General features: G+C 33.2%; 3 protein-coding genes across 5 annotated transcripts; 1 reads left to right on the forward strand and 2 right to left on the reverse strand.

The window, feature by feature from the left end:
* Positions 1–1082: 1082 nt before the first annotated feature.
* On the reverse strand, positions 1083–2345 carry LOC126742942 (dolichol-phosphate mannosyltransferase subunit 3). Its single transcript, XM_050449828.1, has 2 exons — positions 2118–2345; positions 1083–1639 (listed from the first exon to the last, which is right to left on the reverse strand). Exons 1-2 carry the CDS (start codon positions 2265–2267, stop codon positions 1505–1507), a joined length of 285 nt encoding a protein of 94 aa, XP_050305785.1. The 5' UTR covers positions 2268–2345; the 3' UTR covers positions 1083–1504.
* A 1047-nt stretch (positions 2346–3392) lies between these two features.
* On the forward strand, positions 3393–4396 carry LOC126742895 (V-type proton ATPase subunit G). The gene is made up of 3 exons (XM_050449752.1): positions 3393–3582; positions 3751–3950; positions 4054–4396. The coding sequence occupies exons 1-3, from the start codon at positions 3501–3503 to the stop codon at positions 4123–4125; spliced, it is 354 nt and encodes a 117-aa protein (XP_050305709.1). The 5' UTR covers positions 3393–3500; the 3' UTR covers positions 4126–4396.
* On the reverse strand, positions 4388–23010 carry LOC126742894 (fatty acid 2-hydroxylase). 3 transcript variants are annotated; one of them, XM_050449751.1, is made up of 7 exons: positions 18931–19528; positions 18134–18371; positions 9241–9466; positions 9023–9186; positions 8485–8617; positions 4599–4718; positions 4388–4532 (listed from the first exon to the last, which is right to left on the reverse strand). In XM_050449751.1, exons 2-7 carry the CDS (start codon positions 18365–18367, stop codon positions 4447–4449), a joined length of 963 nt encoding a protein of 320 aa, XP_050305708.1. In that variant the 5' UTR covers positions 18368–18371; positions 18931–19528; the 3' UTR covers positions 4388–4446. The 3 variants fall into 3 exon arrangements, with proteins under 3 accessions (XP_050305708.1, XP_050305707.1, XP_050305706.1); XM_050449750.1 differs by lacking the exon at positions 18931–19528 and adding an exon at positions 22865–23010 and having other exon boundaries at positions 9023–9466; XM_050449749.1 differs by having other exon boundaries at positions 9023–9466; positions 18931–19568.
* Between the last annotated feature and the right edge of the window lie 28 nt (positions 23011–23038).

Below are 23038 nucleotides of genomic sequence, written 5' to 3' on the forward strand. Positions count from 1 at the left end.
AACCATCTTATATAAAAATTGGAATTCCACAAGGAACAGTTATTGGACCTATACTTTTTATAACTTATATTAACGCTCTTACCAATCTTAAAATTCATGATGGGTCACTGATATCATATGCAGATGACACGCTTGCGGTGTTTCACGGAATTTCTTGGGGAGACACTGCAGAACTTGGTCTGGCAACAGTCAAGAACTGGCTGGATTCTTTTAAATTAAGTCTCAATAGTCAAAAAACAAACTATATTGTATTTTCTATAACAGCTGCTAATCGCCCCAGCTTTCAACAAATTAAACATGAATCAATTGATATCAAGGAAGTTTCATTTACTAAATATCTGGGTATCATTGTGGATAAACATTTAAAATGGGACCAACACATTCTAAAATTAACACAAAACATCCGTAAACTTATTTATCGATTTCATATTTTGAGAAATATCTTAAATGAAAAACTACTAATTTTAATTTATAAATCCTTGGTTGAGTCCTTGTTAAGGTATGGGGTGATTGTCTGGGGAGGTCTATACAAGAATTGTTTAAAACAACTTAATGTAGTACAAAACTTTATTTTAAAAGTTATATACAAAAAACAAAAAAGATTTCCTACACAACAATTATATTCTGAAGAAATTTTTAATATACCCTCAATTTACATATTGTCAACATGCATTTATACACATAAATCAGAAAAAATCAAGAATTATGTTAGTCATTCCTACACAACCCGAAATAATATAAACAGACACCTAAAAATACCAAACATTAAAAAAAACTATAGGGCAACGATTTTTAGGATACTTGTCCCCGAAATTTTATAACATCTTACCAAACAGCGTAAAAAATATAAATTATATTAAAAACTTTAGTAAGGTCTGTAGAAAATTTATTTATTCAAATATAGATAAATTTAAAAAAATTTTTTAAATAGTTTTGGGAAGGGAAACTTTATTGGAGAATTTTTGTTTAGTTGTAGATTATGGTTAGTTATATTTTATATTATTACTAAAATTTTGTGATTTTTCAGCATACACAAACAGATGTTATAACATCTAGGTGTATGTTAAAAACAAAAATGACTGTTAACTATTATTATTGAGTATATTAAGTTAAAAAAAATTTTGTTATAATATAACCAAAATGATTAATAAATTTGAAAAAAAAAATTTCTACTTTCATTAGTTATATGACAATATAAAACTATGTACAAGACATCTGCGGGGTGCTATTTAATAAGTGTCCGATATTTCACAGAGTGATTTTTGAAGCCGAAAGTTCCTATATATGTATGATTTTCAAGATTTTTGATTTATTAAGGTTATACAAAAAATCAGGAACCAAGACACTACTTTCTGATTCCAGGCAGTCGAAATATCTCTTCTGCCTGGAACTCCAGGATGTGGATTCATTTGCCTGATATAAGAACTTTTTACCTGAAATATTGGACACTTGGAGCACACACACCCCATATATAAATTACACACTTATCAAATCTTCTCTAATGCTAATCTTTAAATTTAAATCCTAATCGTTTAAGGTCCTCCTTTGCTTCGATTATCTCTTTTTGCAAATCCACTGCTGCCTCATCACAGTTGTTAAAAGTATAGACTCTGTAGAGTACCAGTGCAAGGCTACCCAGCTAAAAAAAAAAAAAACAATTTATGTCCATAGTTGTTCCAAGGGTAGTGATAATTCATGTCCCATAAACTATAACCCCATATCCAACCTCCTAACTCTCTCTCACGATTATAGAAAAGCTAGTTAAACTTAGAGTCCTATTTGGACTCTAAGATAAGCATCTTTGTCCAGACAACCAATTTGCCTTTTCTGGAACATTTATATGTTGGTTTAAATCGGGGTGAGGTTTCTGGAGCAGTTTTATGACTTTACAAAAGCTTTCTACTCTGTCAGTCATTAAATACTACTTTGGAACCTTAATGTACATACATTGCTCTGATTGAAACTAACCCGAGATAATATGATCTTCCTTATTATTGGAGTAGTACAATGTTGGATTGAGGAATTCACCCAACTTTTACAGTTTTGTCAATGAGATTGATTTGATGATCTGATACATGAAAACATGTTTTGAGTTTGATTTATATCCACTAACTTACCCCGAAAAGTCCCACCAGTATAACAGGCGATAGAAGCAACAAAGTGTAATGGTCTCTGACAAAAGAGTTTTCTATGGTGTTAGTGATTAGGGCGAGCCAGATCGTCCCTAGGGTACCCACGGCGAAGAGCCATTCCATCAGTTTGGTCATTTTTGGAATAAAAATGCAATTATTTCAAGTGTTTACGCTTTAACCATATTTTTTTTTAGGTTATGTTCGATTACAGTGACAGATCGTTAGCTGTCATTGAATTGTCACGTCTGTTGCCAACTCGGTATATATTTCACCAAGAATTAAAAATTTTAGTGTTTGGAGAAAACCTGGTGACATTAAATATTTGCCTCTTTGTCCTTCTGAACAACGATCATGATCAAGAAAGAATTACGTCTGTATGTACTGTTGTTGCCATATTTGTTTGTATATTAAAAACAAACTTTGTTCTAATTAGGCATTACAAAATCCAATTATTGTTGCAGAAAAGTCCGTATAGCATTTTACACCAAAGGAAGAAAAAAAAACTCCTTTTTCTTGAAAAAACCTTTAATGGGACTCTGTGGTCTGTGGTCTGTAGAATTCTATTTCTATAGGTGTTGTCCTTGTTACTCTTATGCAATTTTAAATGTACAAAAGAGAGACAACAGTATGTCGTTCCAAATGTATGTTGAACAAAAGTGGTCATTGATCGATGCCAGTGTTGGCAACCGTAGTAGTATAATAGTAAGTGTACTATTATTAACTATTATATATTATTTAAATCCGTAATAGTACGTCAAAAATAATATTATCTTTGTACATGCGTAAAAATGTACGATGTCAGCATCAAAGCATTTTTTTCGTGTTTGAAAAATAAACTGTACACTCAAAAATAAATAACAACCCTCAAATCCAAAGAATAATGCGAACCCATATAATACACCAATAGTGGTCAAGTATCTCGTTCTCGTTCTATTCTTATGCGATAAACAGAGACAGATATACATATGTTTAGCGAAGCCGCGACTTCAATCACTCTATGACGTTTTAATTTGGCGATGCTGAACAGAAGAGAGAAGGAAGTAAATAAAACAATAATTATAACATAAACAGTATTTCCCCTATATATTTGTGTTCTGTGGTGTTTCCTTTTCCAGCTTAATTAACGGAGACGTTTTTAAATTTAAATATATATTATTTAATTAAATATATATTATTTATAACACCCCTATCTCAATATATCATTATTCTGGCAACAGTGTTCGTAGCCGATCGTGCGTCCTCGTCTAAAATCGATTACAGTCATATGACTGTCAAGTGGGTTGGCCAGTTTTCAATTTCCTTCTGCCTTCATTTCGCACATTAAATCGCCTTAAAAAACACGGATTTCCTCGGCATTTTATTGTGAAAATGGCCAGCCAAACTCAGGGCATCCAACAACTGTTAGCGGCAGAAAAGAGGGCCGCCGAAAAAGTATCAGAGGCACGTAAACGTAAGTACATACACCTCAAAAAATTGAGAACAATCTATGGTCACAAGGTAAGTTTGGGGATGGGCTTTTGCCTGTTTTTCCCTCATTCCTAGCAGCAATAATCCATCCTGAGGGAAATACTTGAATAAATCTTCAACCATAGTTCTGAAACAACAATTTACTTTGCAGGTAAAGCGAGGAGGTTGAAGCAGGCCAAGGATGAGGCCCAAGAAGAGATCGAGAAGTACCGCAAGGAGAGAGAGCGTCAATTCCGTGAGTTTGAGACCAAACACATGGGCTCCAAAGAGGATGTGGCCGCTAAAATCGATGCCGATACCAAGTTGAGGATTGCCGAGATGAACCAGCTGGTTACCGGACAGAAATTGGCCGTAAGTACAACAGATCTTTTGCAATCAGTCAGATGATCAGTGTCATGTGATTTTAGTGGAATTAAAAGGGTCTAGTGATACTACTAATGATTATTCTCTTTAGGTTATCAATGAAATTTTGGCTTTGGTCTATGACATTAAACCGGAAATTCACAAGAACTACCGCCAAAACTAAACTGGTCGGCCAGTATTCTGTTCTTATAATTTAAGTGTTAAAAAGAATTTATTTGTAGATACTTAATCCGTGTATTATCTTAACCCATTCCATTTTATTTACTTATATTGTGTATAATATTTTTTTAACATCGTTTTGATGTTCGATTTACACATTTAGCAGAAAACTTTGCAATATTATAAATAAGCGGATAAAACTGTTATTATGTAGATGGAAAAAACAATTATTTGATGTTGTATGTTGTGGGATTAAAAAGAACTCGATGTTTAAACTGGTTTTTTATTTTCTATGCTGTACAAGGTATAAAAATTATAACTAACACTACCATCGAATACCCATGCCTAGTTTCCTTAATCTTATGGCAGTACCAAATATTTTATCCCATAATATGCTGCTTATACCGAACCCTGAAATGAATAAAAAAAACTAGTAAATAGCAAGAATTTTTTTAAAAAAAAGAAAAGATCCATTACCGCTATCATGATGAGCAAAATGATGCTGATTATGGTACCGCTTTAAATGATAAAAGTAACTATCCTCACTCGGTGCCCCATAGTGCAAATAGAAGTGAATCATATCGTAAGTGACATAACCTGAAAAAAAAATATCCAGAGTTAAACCGAGTAGTAGCGCCTGAGGTCTTTTAAACCGACATTTTGTCATTTGAACTCGATTTTCTCAGAAACTACTGGAAATATTTTAATGAAACAATTTGCCCTGGATTCAGAATTCAATTCTTTGGAAATGTTATTTTAGGTTTACAAGCGTGCAACCAAAAGTTTCCAGGTTATCCAGAGTAAAGTAAAAAGTAGTGGAACCTGCACTCCCTTAAACCAACTTGTGCCAATCAAATTCGATTTTCTCGGAAACTACTGGAAATATTTTAATGAAATAAATTTTTCTGGATTCAGAATTAAATTATCTGGAAATGTTGTTTTAAGTTTAAAAATGTCCAACTAAAAGTTGCCAAGTTATCCAGAGTTAAACCAAGTAGTAGAACCTGAGGTCTTTTAAACCAACATTGTGTCATTTAAACTCAATTTTCTCAGAAACTACTGGAAATATTTTAATGAAACAAATTGCTCTGGATTCAGAATTAAATTATCTGGAAATGTTATTCTGGCTGCGAAAGTCTCCACCCAAAAGTTTCAAGATTATCCAGAGGTAAACGAAATAGTGGACCCTAAGGTCTCTTAAACCGACTTATTACCATTTAAACTTGATTTTCTCCGAAACTACTGGGAATATTTTAATGAAATAAATTGCCCTGGATTCAGAATTAAATTATCTGGAAATGTTATTCTGACTGCGAAAGTCTCCACCCAAAAGTTTCAAGATTATCCAGAGGTAAACAAAATAGCGGACCCGAAGGTCTCTTAAACCGACTTATTACCATTTAAACTTGATTTTCTCAGAAACTACTGGAAATATTTTAATAAAACAAATTGCCCTGGATTCAGAATTAAATTATCTGGAAATGTTATTCTGACTGCGAAAGTCTCCACCCAAAAGTTTCAAGATTATCCAGAGTTAAACAAAATAGTGGACCCTAAGGTCTCTTAAACCGACTTATTACCATTTAAACTTGATTTTCTCAGAAACTACTGGAAATATTTTAATAAAACAAATTGCCCTGGATTCAGAATTAAATTATCTGGAAATGTTATTCTGACTGCGAAAGTCTCCACCCAAAAGTTTCAAGATTATCCAGAGTTAAACAAAATAGTGGACCCTAAGGTCTCTTAAACCGACTTATTACCATTTAAACTTGATTTTCTCCGAAACTACTGGGAATATTTTAATGAAACAAATTGCCCTGGATTCAGAATTCAATTCTTTAGAAATGTTATTTTAGGTTCACAAGCGTGCAACCAAAAGTTTCCAGGTTATCCAGAGTTAAACAAAGTAGTAGCACCTGAGGTCTTCCAAACCGACATTCTGTCATTTAAACCCAATTTTCTCAGAAACTACTGGAAATATTTTAATGAAACGAATTTTCCTGGATTCAGAATTAAATTATCTGGAAATGTCGTTTTGAGTTTAAAAATATCCAACTAAAAGTTGCCAAGTTATCCAAAGTTAAACCAAGTAGTAGCGCCTGAGGTCTTTTAAACCGACATTTGGTGATTTAAATTCAATTTTCTCAGAAACTACTGGAAATATTTTAATGAAACAAATTGCCCTGGATTCAGAATTCAATTCTCTGGAAATGTTATTTTAAGTTCACAAGCGTGCAACCAAAAGTTTCCAGGTTATCCAGAATTAAACAAAGTAGTGGAATCCGCACTCTCTTAACCCAACTTTTGCCAATCAAATTCGATTTTCTCAGAAACTACTGGAAATATTTTAATGAAACGAATTTTCCTGGATTCAGAATTAAATTGTCTAGATCTTTTTAAATAGAGGCAGTTTGTTTTTTTTAATAATTTTTGAATTTCATTTCCTACATGAATAATTGACTTACAATTATTGTTTTAACACCATTATATAAATAATTGAATTATCTTTACTCTGATGTATAATAGTTTACTTTAATTTTATCAGACTTTGAGTATTTTGACGTAAAATCATGGTATGTTTAAAGCTAACTTACTTAATCATTATAATTAAGGCATGATAGTATTGGTTCCACTTCTTTGCAAACAAAAAGACCATTGTACTGGATAATTAAAAAATCTGATTTTATGAACCGCCAATTTTTCATAACCCAAAGAACTGAACAAATATTCCCATTTAAACTTTTTTAATTTGTTCACACAGGCTGAAACTTGTCATGTGCCCCCCGCACTAAGACGCTTAACAAACAAAGACAATCGACCAGTACCGTGTGTTGGAGCGAGAGAGATATATCGTTCATAACTGTCACTTATTAAATTTATTAGTACGGGCGTCAATGGTTAAAAATCGACTCATCTTCTGATGATTAAATTAGATACGTTAAATGCCTAAGGAAGTCTGGAAAACAATTTTCATTAATCCAAGAACTCGAAATAAGTGATGTATTAATTAAGAGGCTTCAAGAAATTAATTTAAGTGCATGGAAAGTACCCTTAAAATCTGGAGTAACTGTAGCTTATGAGTGACACAAGGAATCAGTTTGGCCTAATTTGAGGTAGAAGTATATTATGTTAAAAATATACCTTGCCGATATACCTGTGACCAAAAAAAGGCACGTCAATGGGTCAATTTTTGACCTAAAATGATTATTTTAAGAGCACTGTAAAGGTAATTTAATTGCCTTTTATTTGGTATATATTAACTCACTGGCTATTCGCTTGACTTTGAGAAATTTGAGGTAGATACCATATAGTAGGTTGGAAATTTGCTTGTTCATAGGCTTTTGACAAGAAGGCTCGTCAATCAATTTTGGTTTTACAATGATTGTTTTAAGACCACTGTATAAATAATTTAATGACCTTTAATTTGATGTATGACACTTTTAATAATCTGAATTAATCAGACTATATTTAGTCTGTTCCTCATACACCTTTTATTACAATTTTGGCATATTTATACAACACACTCAATTAACGTATTACTCATTTTTGTACTATAAGACTAAATATGTATTAGTTCCTTGATTTCATGTTATTAACCATCTATAAATGAAAACTTAAGGATGCCATTTATACGTTGAAATTCCCGAAAAATTGTATAATATTAAGGGGGTTAGAGTGGATTGCGTTGAGTAATTTAAGGTAAAAAATTCACCCTGCCATAGACAAAAAAATGTATGTCAAGGAATCAAATTATGACCTAAAATAATTGTTTTAGGACCACTGAAATTTAAAAAAAAAGACAATTTGTGAAGTTAGTTCTGTTCAAATTGAAATGGCGCGTAATTCAAATTTAGTCCCAGAATAAAACCCACCTCTGGCACCTCAGGACACAAGGGTTTACAAGACAGTATTTCAAGCGCGTGATGGTGTACGGTATAAACTTATTTACTAAGTTTATACGTGACATTAATGCGAATTAGAGCAAAAAAAACGCTTTCCAATGTGTTTACACAACGGTTTTAAGAAGAGGTTTTAACGCTGACGGTTTTTTGTTGCCAACCTAAATAATTTATTAATTACTTAGTTAAATAAAAGAATATACCTTTTTTTCTCCCTATCTCAGTTTTCAAATTTTTCTTACCTAGTTGGCAGCACTAAAAATTTCTTGTCCCGTATATACGGAACCTTAAAGCGGATTACACCGAAATCATCCACATATTTGAAACGTTTTACAGTAATGCGAGCGAATTAGGACCGTTTTTCTAAAACGATTCACGAGTGTCTTGATTCGCATGTTGCAACGGTTACGTGTAAACATGGTACTTAATTTCTATTACAATTAAAGCAAATTGAAATGTACCTATGAGGGCTCCCGCTACCACTAAGATTATACAAGACTCCGGCAGGAATATCGAAAAGAATTTATACAGTGTGAGGGCGATAATGGCGGCCGGAACTGGGGGAAACACCAAACGTCTTGTGTCGAACGGAACCTGAAAATAAATCAGTTAATTACATTCTCATTTACCAAGTTTATACAAGGTTTAAGATAATGCGCCCATAAATCGCTTTAGTAATCGAAAACCGGTTTAGCTTAAATCGATTTAAATAAGTGAGTAATTCGCTTTGAACTATCGTGTAAACGTAGCACCACTTGACCGATTTCAGTGCCAGTGCTACCAACACAAATGTGTAAATGCCTTAAAAAGGTTAGATGTTAATTCTTTAGCAAATCACTTATTAAAGTAGTCAGCTCAACCATTTTTTTTAAAATTCCTAGGTTGGCAATGGTAAACAGCTGTTTAATCTTAAGATGGGCAATCTCTTTATTAATTCTCACATTAAGGGCGGTTTAATTGCTCGTATAAACTTGGTAATTGACATTATTACAGTCTTACTTTATGGTGCAGACCGTGTATGGCGAAATGAATGTAAATCATTAGCCTGGAACGTCCTGAAGGTTCCATGTGAAACACCCATCTGTGCAAAGAATATTCTAGGAAGGTCCATATTAAGATCCCTGAGCTGATATAAGTTAATACTGATATACTGGGGGAACTGTCTAGAATAAATGACACGTGCATAACGATAATGTCACGGATAAGAAATAGTTTACCATTAGTAATGTCCACATAACGTTTTGTCCCCAACTTGACTAGATAAATGATAATTGGTATCCATACTATGGGCACGACATACCACGGTGTGATTGTCAGACTTTCCAGGACAGGGTTGCCAAATAGCGTTAAGGTTCGATCGACGGGCGAGATCACCCATTCTTTGTATTTGGTTCCTAAGCTGCCTACTTGGACTAACATCGGTTTGTTCCAGTCTACTAATTTCTGAAAACAATATTCCATCATTTAAGCTCTCAATTTTCACTTTGGAGTCGTGGGGCTTTAAATTAATTAAATTATTATATAAGGACTTGTATTTGGCATCCATATCCATATCACTTAGGAAGAAAAGGATCAAAAAACTTGACAATTAATTAAGTTCTAAAAAAAAACGGAATTTTTTTCCAAGAACGCTAAGCTAAACTCTTTTTAGTATTAACGCACTTATTCCAGGCTCTTGGACTAATCAAAAATTTAGTGCGGACTCTTTAGTCAATCATAAGCTTTTCCAGGCATTTTTAATTTTTTTTTTTTAAGAACTTTATTGTCGAAAATTTGGTACATGTACACGAATTTTATTGACAAAGCTTCAGAAAATAAATACAATCAAATCAGATTTTACAAAACAAATATAAAAAATTTATACAACATATAAAATGCCTAAAAAAAAAAATGCAAGAGAAAATATTACAAACAAAATCTTTATAAAATAAAATACATGCATGTAGACAAAGGTAGCAGAGATAAAGGGACACATAAAGGTATGTTCAAAATTAAAATTAACAGATTAATTCGAGTCACTTATTGCAACTTTTTGAGTCAAGTAGTCACTAATAAAAGCTTGGAATATTTTAACCACTTAAATTAATTTCATGAAGCTTTTTAATTAATAAATCACTTATTTCAAGTTTTCTTAGGTATTTAAGGTACATAAATGTAGGGTTTTCTATGTTGTCTAGGGTTTGTTGATGGTAATGAAAAGGTGCGGGATTTTCAAAGTATTTAATAAAATAATTAAGAAAACTATTGCACAAAAGAGTTTGGAGTAGACTTTAACTGTTAACTGATATGGTAAATCGCGTTCACGGCTTTAAAACACTTATAACTCGTCTCACGTCTTATAATAGAAAAGGAAAAGGATGCAGCCACGTCTTACTGATCCTGACCTTAACCTGTCTTTCCGTCTTAATGTTAGGGACACGCCCTAGGTCTTTTAAGATTTTCCCGAAAACGCGTCTCTTTCCCGTATCTCATTTCGGAACCTTCAAGAAGACTGTCCACTGATGTCCCCTTTCGTCATCGCCGATGTCACCGTTAAAGTAAAAACTGCCACCTAATCATAACACATCGATAAAGAGCGTTCACGGAGCCTGAATGAGATCATTGTTTATTGAAATGGATTTCGAAAGAAAAATAATATTATACGTATAAATTAAATAGCTACGAACCTAAAACTAATTTATTCTACATAAATTAAGCATCGGAAGGGCTTAGTAATCTATTTTGAGATTTTGAGTTAATTAGTTATTCATTCCAAGCTTATCAGAAATAAATTAGGCGATATGTAAACCAAAAATTAGGCCCCAATGATATTTCACGCTAAAGAGTCAATTTTTAACCATTGACGCCTGGACTAATAAATTTAATAAGTGACAGCCATGAACGATATATCTCTCTCGCTCTAACACACGGTACTCGTTGATTGTCTTTGTCTTGCAAGTGTCTTAGTACGGGAGCACATGGCAAGTTTAAGCCAATGTGAACAATTAATGAAAAGAGTTTAAATATAAATATTTTTTCAGTTTTTTGATTGGTTAATCGGACTTTCTTATTTCAGTTTTAAGTTCTTGCAATAAGGAACGTTGTTTTCCAGGCTTTCTTAGACATTTAGGGTACGGTAATGTGGGGCTACTTGCCCACCCCGGGGTAACTTGCACACCACGTGTATTTTTGTTTACTTTTTTTTTAGGTTATGTTATTTTGTGTTTTTTTTGTAACAACAAGTAAATATAGTATAAAAATGGTTCGTACATACAAGAAAACTCCGGGAGCAAGAAATTACCGGAATTACTCAGAGAACGCCTTGCGCCAAGCGGTAGATGCAGTAAATGGGGGTATGTCGAGGAAATTAGCAGCCGAAACTTTCAAAGTAGAACGGACTACGTTAGGTCGAAGACTTCTTGGTGCACACTCGAAATCAGTTGGTCGTCCAAAGGTTTTAAGTGATCAAGAAGAGGCTCTCATTTCAAAGACATTGGCTGTTGTAGCAAATTGGGGATTTCCTCTCACAAAAATCGTGACGTAATAAAAAAATTTTTGGACAAACAAGGAAAAAATATTAACTTCCCTGGATCTGGTTTCTTAGAATTATTTATAAAAAGGAACCATTTAAGCGTTAGAATGGCTTCAAACATAAAGAGATCCAGAGCATCAGTGGATCGTAATGAAGTTTTAAATTTCTTTAATAATATTGACTTAGCAATTAGAGAAGTGAAAAGCTCAAATTTGTATAACTATGATGAAACCAACGTTACAGATGATCCTGGGTCCAGGAAGGTGGTAGTGCCAAGGAACACAAAGAGAGTGGAGCATTCCCGTACTACGATCAGTTTAATGCTTTGTGGAAATGCCAATGGAGACCGTTTACCACCAATGGTTGTATATTTATAAAGCTTTGAATCTTTATGACAACTGGACGCAAGGTGGACCACGAGGAATAAAATATGAGAGCAATGCGAGCGGATGGTTCGACATGAACTTATTCGAAATGTGGTTCTTCCAGCTTTTTCTGCCTCACGTCGAATCCACCGGAGAAAATAACGACCAGATAATTCTCGTTGGTGACAACCTGGTAAGCCATTTTTCACCACAGGTGATAGAGGCATGTGTCAACTCCCTTCCCAGCCAATGCCACGCATTTAATGCAGCCCCTTGATGTGGCCTATGAAAAGAAAATGTAGAGAGATTCTCAATCAGTGGAGAAAGGAGCCGCGGTTCCAAGGCCGTATCCCGAAAGAACAATTTCCGAACCTACTGGACAGATTGTGGAAAGGGATAAGTCAAAATGTAGCAGAGAATCTCAAATCAGGATTTAGAGCAATTCTGTAAATCCCGACGAAGTTTTGAAGCGCATTCCTGGTGGACTAGAAGATGCAGACATCGAAAGAGTCTTAGACAACAGCTTGGTTGATTTATTAAAAGAGCACCGTGGAACAGGGGTTGAGAAAAAATGCAAAAGAAGAAAAAAAGTTGAACCTGGAAGTGATGCGACTCGCACTGTTCTGAAAATCCTCTAACCGTTTCAGAGGAATTTCGAACTACAGTCCAAGAACCAGGATCCTCTTCATCTAGCGTTTTGCCATGCACTCAGCAACTCCCCACCAGGAAAAGCAAGAGAGAAAGATAGTCTAATAACTCCCAGTGTGGTATCTGCAAGATTAATTGGGAAAACTACAGAGGCCCAATTGATTGGATACAATGCACGAAGTGTCGAGCTTGGATTTGTGGAACCTGTAATAAAGACAGCAAAGACCCTTATTTTGAATGCGAACGGTGTGAGGATTCGGAAGACAATAAATCTCCAGTCGATGACAGTGATGCCGACAAGGACTTCTTAGTTGACAATAATAATTAGCCAATGTTTTGTTTTTGTTACACTTGTGATTTTTTCAAAGAATGTGTCTTATTATCAAGTTTTGCTAGATAAAGTTTGTTTATTTTTTAATAACTTCTTATTAATATTTCTAAGCGTTTATAGGTACAAAATTTGTTTTTAAGTTTCATATATTTTGACAATATTAATTGGTTGTAATGGTGGCCCTTGTTATAGGTTTTTTTTTCATATGATTAAGGGGTAGTATGCATAGAATATGCTTTAGAATGCAATTTATAAACATTTTTTCATGGGTGTGCAAGTTGCCCCAACCATGTGGTAATTTGCACACCCCACAAACAAATTTTTTTTGGGACCAATGGCTGCATTCTTCCAATTTTTATACCAGCCATGGGTAGCCCTTAAATAGATCTGTACAATGTAATTTTTGCAAAGTTGTAAAGTTACAATATACGGGGGTATATTGGGAAATGTGCTGAAAACGTGTGCAAGTAGCCCTAGTTTACGGTACCTAAGTTAACAATCAGAAGTTAAATTAATTAGTCGATTATTCCATGCTCTTGAGCCAAATTTAATTTCCGTTAAATAGTCATTTATTCGAAGCTTTTTGGTCACTTATTCCAAACTTCAAGATTTTACTTATTATAAACTTCAATTTTTAACCATTGGCGCCTGTACTAATAAATTTAATAACTGACAGCCATGAACGATATATTTCTCTCGCTCTAGCACACGGTACTCGTTGATTGTCTTTGTCTTGCAAGCGTCTTAGTACGGGAGCACATGGCAAGTTTAAGCCAATGTGAACAATTAATGAAAAGAGTTTAAATATATTTTTTTTTCAGTTTTTTGATTTATGAAAAAATTATGGTTAATCGGACTTCCTTATTTCAAGTAGTTTATTTCAATTTTAAGTTCTTGTAATAATGAAAGTTGTTTTCCAGGCTTTCTTAGACATTTAAGGTAGGGGAGAGTTCCCTTGAAGTGGACTACCTATTTCTAATGCTTACTGTATATTAGTTGACCGTATAACACGTGGTGGTGTTAGTATCGGTGCGCCGGCGTTATCGTTTGGTATTAGTACACTCAGTGAAATATTTGTGGCAAGCAAAGTAAATATTTACCTGTTTTAAGAATTTATTTAGACTGGCTATTTTTGAAGATATCCGAAACATGTTTGTGTTGGTTGTTTGCTTACTAGGTCTAGTTTCACCCAGGTATGTTGATCTCATTTATATTTTAAACCATAAAAGTAAAAATACGAGTTCACTTTAAAGTAAATAAATCCATGAATTGAACGTCCGATTTAAGGAAACAAGGAATAAAGTTCTGGGTAAAATAGTTGACCGATTTTTTTCTTTTAGGCTTGGCTTATTACGTCAAAGCGAACAAGAAAGACTGACGAAGAAATTCGTGAAGCTGTAGATGCAGTAGTAAACCAAGATTTGTCGATTCGGAGTGCAGCTAAAAACTTCGGCATTTCAAAGTCTTTATTAGCTGTACTTGTAAAAAAAGCGAAAAGTGCGCCTGGCAATGAATTTGTTTACAACCGCAATATTGGAAACAGAAAAACTTTTTCGGCAGAACAGGAACAATTATTAGTTTCTTACCTTAAAACAACATCGAAAATGTGTCATGGCTTAACTACCACGCAAATAAAAGAGCTTGCATATCAGTTTGCATTGGCGAACAACATATCTATTCCACCACATTGGAAAAAAAAATTCTAAAGCTGACTTCATGGGTTTATGAAACGCAATAAGGATTTGTCGCTCCGTCAACCAGAAAATACGTCTTCAAGCAGAGCATCTAGTTTTAATAAATCGAACGTAGGCACCTTTTTTCCGAATTAGAAAGGTTGTACAAGAAATATGGGTTTTCAGCCAACATGATTTGGAACCCGGATGAAACCGATTGTATGACAGTTACAAAATCACCAAAAGTTATAGCAGTAAGGGGTTCCAAACGGGTAACTCAAATTACATCTGCCGAAAGAGGAACGCTTATCACCACACTTTTTTTTATAAATGCTGCCGGCAGATCACTGCCACCTATATTCGTGTTTCCTCGGGTTTATTTTAAGGACGTTATGCTTAAAGATGCACCGACAGGGTCTAAAGGGTTTGCAAATCCATCTGGGTGGATTACAGAAGAAATATTTGTAGAGTCTCTAAAGCATTTTGTTAATCATGTTAAACCTACGAGTAAAGATAAAGCTTTGATTATTATGGATAACCACATTACTCATGTGAATATACAAGTAATTAATTTTGCAAGGGAAAATAATATAATAATTTTAACACCCTCTCCCCACTGCAGTCACCGTATGCAACCACTTGATGTGACAGTTTACGGCCCTTTTGAGGCAAGGTACAAAGTGGCATTAAATAATTGACTTGTTTCAAATCCTGGCATTAGTCTATACGAAGTTGCAGGATTTGTTAATGTTGCATATAGTGAATCTTTTTCAATAAACAATATTTGTAAGAGCTTTCCGAAAACAGGAAAATATCCATTTAATTTATCAATATTTACTCAAGACGACTTTCTGGCATTATCTGTAACCGACAGGTAAAATCCTTGCAACAAAGAAATCCAAGAACAAGACAAGAAGTCCAATGATTTATCTGAAGTTGAAGGATTAAACACTTCAAATTCCTGTGGACAGACCGGCAAGTTTAACTGCACCTGTTTGTAATTTATCCCCTCAACTAGCTCTGACCATTCTAGACCTTGCTGTTCTAAAAGTATGGAGAACTTAAATCGATCAATTACATTACAAGGTCGAGTTGAACTAAATCTAATTTCACCTGAAGTTCTTAGTAAATCAGTCCGAAGTAAAAGAAAAAAAGGAAAAAGTGCTGTTATAACTGACACTCCCGAAAAAGATGAACTTATGAGAGCATTTGAGGGAAAGGCGAAGAAACGAAAATCAAATATAGGCTCTCAAAAAGCAAAAGTATCAGCAAAGAAAACTAAAATGAATATAAAATTACCAAAAGTTGCTAAAAATGATTACGATTCTGAGATACTGATATATCCTCGGAAATATCACTACACGATGAGTCTCCGATACCTGCTAACCTAGAAAAATTGTGTGAAGAAATGGTGGAAAAGAATAAAGATGATTCACGTGATCGAGAAGAGGAAAAGGAAAATTCGGTTTATCCAATCTATCAAGGTGAATATCAAAACAGCAAAGAAGAATGGCCGCAGTGCAAACTTTGCACGAAATGGGCTCACAATTCTTGAAGAGTTCTGGGAAAGTTAAATTTTTTCTGTTACAAATGTTTTTAAATTTTTATACTTACTGTATTATAATCAGTTAATTATGAAAACCGTATAAAAATCGTCTAGTGTCCATTTCATGGGAACAACCGTCCGTTTCATAGAAACCTGTTCATGAATCGGACACTTGGTAAACAATAAGAAAAATAAAATTAAGCCGCTAAAGCCATTCCAATAAAAATGTCCAGTTCAAGGGAACTCTCCCTTACCTAATTTAACAATCAGAAGTTAAATTAATTGGTCGATTATTCCATGCTCTTGAGCCAAATTTAATTTCCGTTAAATAGTCATTTATTCGAAGCTTTTTGGTCACTTATTACAAACTTCAAGATTTTACTTATTATAAACTTCAATTTTTAACCACTGGCGCCTGTACTAATAAATTTAATAACTGACAGCCATGAACGATATATCTCTCTCGCTCTAGCACACGCTACTCGTTGATTGTCTTTGTCTTGCAAGCGTTTTAGTACGGGAGCACATGGCTCAAGTTTAAGCCAATGTAAACGAATAAAAAAGTTTGTATGTAGATATTTTTGCATAAGTTATGAGTAAATGGCATATAACAGAATCGGATTTTATTATCTCAGAATAATGAAAAATTGTTTTCCAGGCTTGCTAAGGTGTCTAAATTAGGTACTTGATTTAAGCATAAGAAATAATTACTCGATTCTCGAGTTTTCATTTATTCAAAGCTTTTTTGATACTTATTCCAAATTTTAGGATTATCAGAAATAAATAGGGCAATATCCAGATATTTTTCAATAAGAGATGGACATCTTAAGTATCTATTAAAATAAAGCCTTTTTAAGAAAACCATGCAGTAAACTAAATATACTTTGGAAGGTCACTGAAATTCCATTGACAAAATTATTGTTTTTTTATAATTCTTTCATACACTGGAAATAAAATAAAAACTTTCTTGAAATGCCTATAAAACGCATGCAAACTTATGTGCAATACTCCAGAGACATAGAAAAATTACTGGAATAAAAGACAGGATGACTGAATGATATTTTTAATACTTTTAAAGCCTCTAATGCCAATTTTCATACCTTCCAGGCATTGTAAATGATGTTTGTTTTTGAAAAACTATTCCAAATGCGTGAATTAAAATCTATCCAAAAATCTGGAATATAAAAATACCTAAAAAGCATGAAGAAATATTTGTAATACCCAGAAACATAAATGCTGATATAGAATAGATGAAAGGTATTTTTTATTTCGTTCCAGACATATCAGGTCAATTTTTCTGACTTGCGGGCATCATAAATTCTTTTTTATATCTTATATATTCCAGACTTTTGGATTCATTTTTGATTTTATACCATTTGAAGTGAAAAATGACCTCAAAACATGAACAAAACAATCCAAAATGCCTGAAATAAGATAAAACTTAAATTAACTAAAAGGTCTGAAAAGCCCCTACAAAAAGTCCCTAGTAAAAATTGGCATGAAGTTAATAATTCCAATTGTTTCGAGGATAGACAAAAATTACATCAAGTACCTGGAATAATAACTTTAGGTACCTAGAAGGAACGTTATTTCAAATGCCTGATGTTACATTAAAAGACGATAGAGGGGATTTTTCAATTATTCATTATTTTCTTATATCATTTGGAATAATTGTTAATTTTGTCCATTTTGAGTAGCAGTGTTCATTGATAGAAACATTTCATTTTTTTTAAAGATTTAATAGTCCAATTTGACCAAAAATTAGGTAATAATGATATTTCACGCTAAAGAGTCAATTTTAAACCATTGACACCTGGACTAATAAATTTAATAAGTGACAGCCATGAACGATAAATCTCTCTCGCTCTAACACACGGTACTCGTTGATTGTCTTTGTCTGGCAACGTCTTAGTACGGGGGCAAATGTCATGTTTGTGCCAATGCGAACAAATTAAATAAAATTTTTTTTTCAGCTCTTTGAGTTGTGATTTGTGAAGTGCCAAATTTCTTACTTGTCACTGTATTTGCTTTATTACCTCTAAATCTTCGGGACTTTTGCCATTTTGTCTTCTTCTTCTTCTCCCGTCCTTCTTATACTCTTCGAATAAATAGTAGGCGGCCCTAGAGTGTTTGGTGTCTTCCATCCTTTTTCCAACGTCCCTCTCCTTGTATGGCGCGATATAATTGACGCCTCCCGGATGATTATTCAAAAAACTATAAATATTATACTTGTCCGATCCATATTGCACCTCGAACGATTCTGCCTTCATGGTTCTATAAATGAATTAACATCATATCAGTCCGGAAACAATAAATAGAAGAAAGAAATCGATGATGACCGCGGGGTGTAGTTTAGGTTCGATTCTATATCCCGATTTTTACGTTTTATGACTTATTAATCGCACCATCAATCAATAAATTATAATTAAGCGCCTCGCATGACATATTTGTGCATTATTGCACGACCCGATAACAATTTATTAAACTACCGGTTCCTTCCGGGAAGACTCCTCTTTATCGTACTGTGAATACATATTTATAATTATAGTTCATTATATTATTTATACAATATATTAAAAAAAAATATATATTATTGTAATGGTTCCGAACAGTGTTGCCAAAAGTTTTTTTCTCCTAAGTCAGCCATATTGTCCAAAGACAATTTTAGGTTAATTTTAATCGGGTGACATGTCTTGTGAACAGCATATGACAATGACAATGAGTAAATGCATATAGCTAGTAACTTGCGATGCTCTAAGCAAGTCCAAGGAGGGTTATGGTAATGAACTGAATGAGTCAAAGTGGTTTTTTTAAATAAAAATTTACTACTTACCTGCCTCACTGCGTTCAACTGAAAACAATCTATTTATTGTTGCACTAGTTCAAAGATCATTTAAACACCTATTTGGATGATATCTTGAGTTGAGGTTGAATACACATAATATAACGTAGTATGATCTAACCGGGTGTTAAATAAAAAAAAAAACGTTTATCTTATCTTTTTACGATTGATTGATAATATTGCCCGCTACGAAATTATCAAAAATAATGTATTTTTAGCATTTATGAAATCATACTGATGATTATCACACATGTTATAGTTTTACCCGTCCCTCATTACTCACGTTTAATTGGGTGTGACTCATAACGAGAGACGGACGCCATCTTGAATTTACTCAGAACAGAAACAAAATGGCGGCGTTTATAATATTTTTGAGAAGGACCGAACTTAAATTGCCAAATGTAATTAATATAATCTTAAAATCGATTTATCAAAATTCAAAATAATGGGATTTTTATTTTAGGGGTGCCTGTCAGGAACAAAATAACTTGTCTCTTACTGACAAGTGAATATCTTGGGTTCTAGTAGTCATAACTCAGAAGTTGTTGATTTATGGACTACTCTGAAGTCTTTTTTAGTCTTTTTTAAAAAAATGACTAAAATCCATACACAAATAGTCATGATATTGGAATTCTTAGTCCAGGAGTGCCTGTAAGGAACAAAATAATTTGTCTCTTATTAGGAAGAGAATATCTTGGGTTCTAGTAGTCCAAATTTGAAAATTATTGATTTATTGGCTTGTCTGAAGTCTTTTTTAGTCTTTTAAAAAAAAATGACTAAAATCCATTCACAAATAGTCAAGATATTGGAATTTTTATTCCAGGAGTGCCTGTAAGATACAAAATAATTTGTCTCTTATTGACAAGTGAATATCTTGGGTTCTAGTAGTCATCACTCAGAAGTTGTTGATTTATAGACTACCCTGAGGACTTTTTTAATCTTTTTTAAAAAAATGACTAAAATTCATTCACAAATAGTCAAAATATTGGGATTCTTAGTCCAGGAGTGCCTGTAAGGAACAAAATAATTTGTCTCTTATTGACAAGTGAATATCTTGAGTTCTAGTAGTCATAACTCAGAAGTTGTTGATTTATGGACTACTCTGAAGATTTTTTTAGTCTTTTTTAAAAAAATGACTAAAATTCATTCACAAATAGTCAAAATAATAGAATTCTTAGTCCAGGAGTGCCTGTAAGGAACGAAATAATTTGTCTCTTATTGGGAAGTGAATATCTTGGGTTCTAGTAGTCATAACTCAGAAGTTGTTGATTTTCGGACTACTCTGAAGATATTTTTAGTCTCTTTTAAAAAAATGACTAAAATCCATTCACAAATAGTCAAGATATTGGAATTCTTAGTCCAGGAGTGCCTGTAAGAAACAAAATAATTTGTCTCCTATTGACAAGTGAATATCTTGAGTTCTAGTAGTCAAAACTCAGAATTTATTGATTTATGGACTACTCTGAAGACTTTTTTAGTCTTTTTTAAAAAAATGACTAAAATCCATTCACAAATAGTCAAGAAATTGGAATTCGTATGCCAGGAGTGCCTGTAAGGAACAAAATAATTTCTCTCTTATTGACAAGTGAATATCTTGAGTTCTAGTAGTCATAACTCAGAAGTTATTGATTTATGGACTACTCTGAAGACTTTTTTAGTCTTTTTTAAAAAAATTACTAAAATCCATTCGCAAATAGTCAAGATATTGGAATTCATATTTCAGGAGTGCCTGTAAGGAACAAAATAATTTGTCTCTTATTGACAAATGAATATCTTGGGTTCTAGTAGCCCAAATTTGGAAATTATTGATTTATTGACTTTTCTGAAGTCTTTTTTAGTCTTTTTTTAAAAATTGACTAAAATCCATTCACAATTAGTCAAGATATTGGAATTCTTATTCCAGGAGTGCCTGTAAGGAATAAAATAATTTGTCTCTTATTGACAAGTGAATATCTTGAGTTCTAGTAGTCATAATTCAAAAGTTGTTGATTTATAGACTACTCTGAAGACTTTTTTAGTCTTTTTTAAAAAAATGACTAAAATCCATTCACAAATAGTCAAGATATGGGAATTCTTAGTCCAGGAGTGCCTGTAAGGAACAAAATAATTTGTCTCTTATTAACAAGTGAATATCTCGGGTTCTATTAGTCCAAATTTGGAAATTATTGATTTATTGACTTTTCTGAAGTCTTTTTTAGTCTTTTTTTAAAAATTGACTAAAATCCATTCACAATTAGTCAAGATAATGGAATTCTTAGTCCAGGAGTGCCTGTAAGAAACAAAATAATTTGTCTCCTATTGACAAGTGAATATCTTGGGTTCTAGTAGTCACAACTCAGAAGTTGTTGATTCATAGACTACTCTGAAGATTTTTTCAGTCTTTTTTGAAAAAATGACTAAAATCCGTTGACTAGAAGTTAAGATATTGGAATTCTTAGTCCAGGAGTGCCTGTAAGAAACAAAATAATTTGTCTCTTATTGACAAGTGAATATCTTGAGTTCTAGTAGTCACAACTTAAAAACTATTGATTTATGAACTATTCTGAAGACTCTTTTGTCAAAAACTAACTAAAATTCATTATTGCGTAAGTTTTCGTAGCCTTGAGTGACATTATGCGGTCGCAATCACAAATAATAATCATCGTTTGTTTAAATAAGCGAATCATGACATTTAAAAAAAAAAAAAAATAACTTTTTTATTTGTATCGTTAAGGGAAATTAATGGATGTCTGTGTAGATCCAGCAAGGGTACGTTAAGGTAAATAAGGGTGAACTAATTACTCACAGATCCATATATTATAGTTTTTTTAATGATGTAAATAGGGTTCGTTAGCCATAAACATGAATTGAGGTTATTTTATATGAAAAAAGCATCTTCGATCATTCTTTTATTCACGTTAAAAAATGAGTGTGAACTATATATATATATATATATATATAAACCAAATAAGCTCCTGTATATCTAAGAAACTATTTTCCTAAAGAACGTAAACATTGTTTAATATACGTGGTGTCCCATAAGTATGGACACACCCAAAAATCTTGAGAAATATGGGCGCTAGAAAAAATCTTTAAACACAAAAGTTTTGGGGAATCAATCGGTGCATCTGATGGTGACCTTAAACTTGACCTTGATCTTGATCTTCAAGGTTATTTGAAGGTCAAAGCGTTTTTTTTAAATGGGAACCCCTATTTTTGACACCGGATTCTGAAAGAGCGGAAAATTTTACGTCCGGGTATGTATTGAGGTATGAGGTTGAAGTAATCCCGTGAGGTCAAATTTAAGGTTCTCATTTAAAAAAATCGTTTTGACCTTCAAATAACCTTGAAGATCAAGCTCAAGGTCAAGTTTAAGGTCACCATCAGATGCACCGATTGATTCCCTAAAATTTTTGTATTTAAAGATTTTTTCTAGCGCCCATATTTCCCAATATTTTTGGGTGCGTCCATACTTTTTTGTATGTCCCCGTATATATAGGGTGTCGTCATGTAAAAGAGCCTATATACACATATAATAAGATTATAATACTACATAATCACTTGCCTGTAATAAATCAAAAAATTTGCCAAAACATTTTTTTTTTTAATATTTAATAAAACTCGGTTATTTATTATTTAGTCCGTCACGTAATACCCGCGAACGACAATTTCAAACTGCGGTTAGAGGCGAGTTTTTCCTCTGAAATCCAATCGAACCGTCGAGTCTCGTTATACGTTCGTCCAATAAACATTAATTTGCTGTTGGGACGTTTCGATGCGCGGGATAGTGTTAAATTTGACAGCTGTCAAAGGTCACTTTTTTGACACAAACACTTCTATTTAAAGATCATAAATGTCTTTACTGATCTACCGTTATCTTTATAGTACAATATGGTTTTCCTGCAATAAAATAACACAGTACTAATGTTATAAGTAACGTAGGTACCTTATGTAGAAACATTCCTGTTTCTCAACTGCTTGGCAGTAAAAATGAGAAAAAACCAAATACTGAAACAGCACACCAGGAGAGTAACGCGAAACACCTTGGACAAGAACGTCATGACTGCGAAACGTATTAAGTTAACAATAAATTCATTATTTATATACACGGCTGATAACG

The sequence above is a fragment of the Anthonomus grandis genome, chromosome 12, assembly GCF_022605725.1.
Source record: "Anthonomus grandis grandis chromosome 12, icAntGran1.3, whole genome shotgun sequence".
NCBI lineage: Eukaryota > Metazoa > Arthropoda > Insecta > Coleoptera > Curculionidae > Anthonomus > Anthonomus grandis.

Excerpts from the sequence above, each read along its gene's own strand:
- LOC126742942 (XM_050449828.1), bottom strand. The coding sequence starts at position 2,267 with ATGACCAAACTGATGGAATGGCTCTTCGCCGTGGGTACCCTAGGGACG. Across the intron at positions 1,640-2,117 it reads TACTGGTGGGACTTTTCGGG|CTGGGTAGCCTTGCACTGGT; the intron begins GTAAGTTAGTGG and ends TTTTTTTTTTAG.
- LOC126742895 (XM_050449752.1), top strand. The coding sequence starts at position 3,501 with ATGGCCAGCCAAACTCAGGGCATCCAACAACTGTTAGCGGCAGAAAAG. Across the intron at positions 3,583-3,750 it reads AGTATCAGAGGCACGTAAAC|GTAAAGCGAGGAGGTTGAAG; the intron begins GTAAGTACATAC and ends TTTACTTTGCAG. Across the intron at positions 3,951-4,053 it reads TTACCGGACAGAAATTGGCC|GTTATCAATGAAATTTTGGC; the intron begins GTAAGTACAACA and ends TATTCTCTTTAG.
- LOC126742894 (XM_050449750.1), bottom strand. The coding sequence starts at position 18,367 with ATGAAGGCAGAATCGTTCGAGGTGCAATATGGATCGGACAAGTATAAT. Across the intron at positions 4,719-8,484 it reads GGTAGCGGGAGCCCTCATAG|GTTATGTCACTTACGATATG; the intron begins GTACATTTCAAT and ends TTTTTTTTTCAG. Across the intron at positions 4,533-4,598 it reads TTTTGCTCATCATGATAGCG|GGTTCGGTATAAGCAGCATA; the intron begins GTAATGGATCTT and ends TATTCATTTCAG.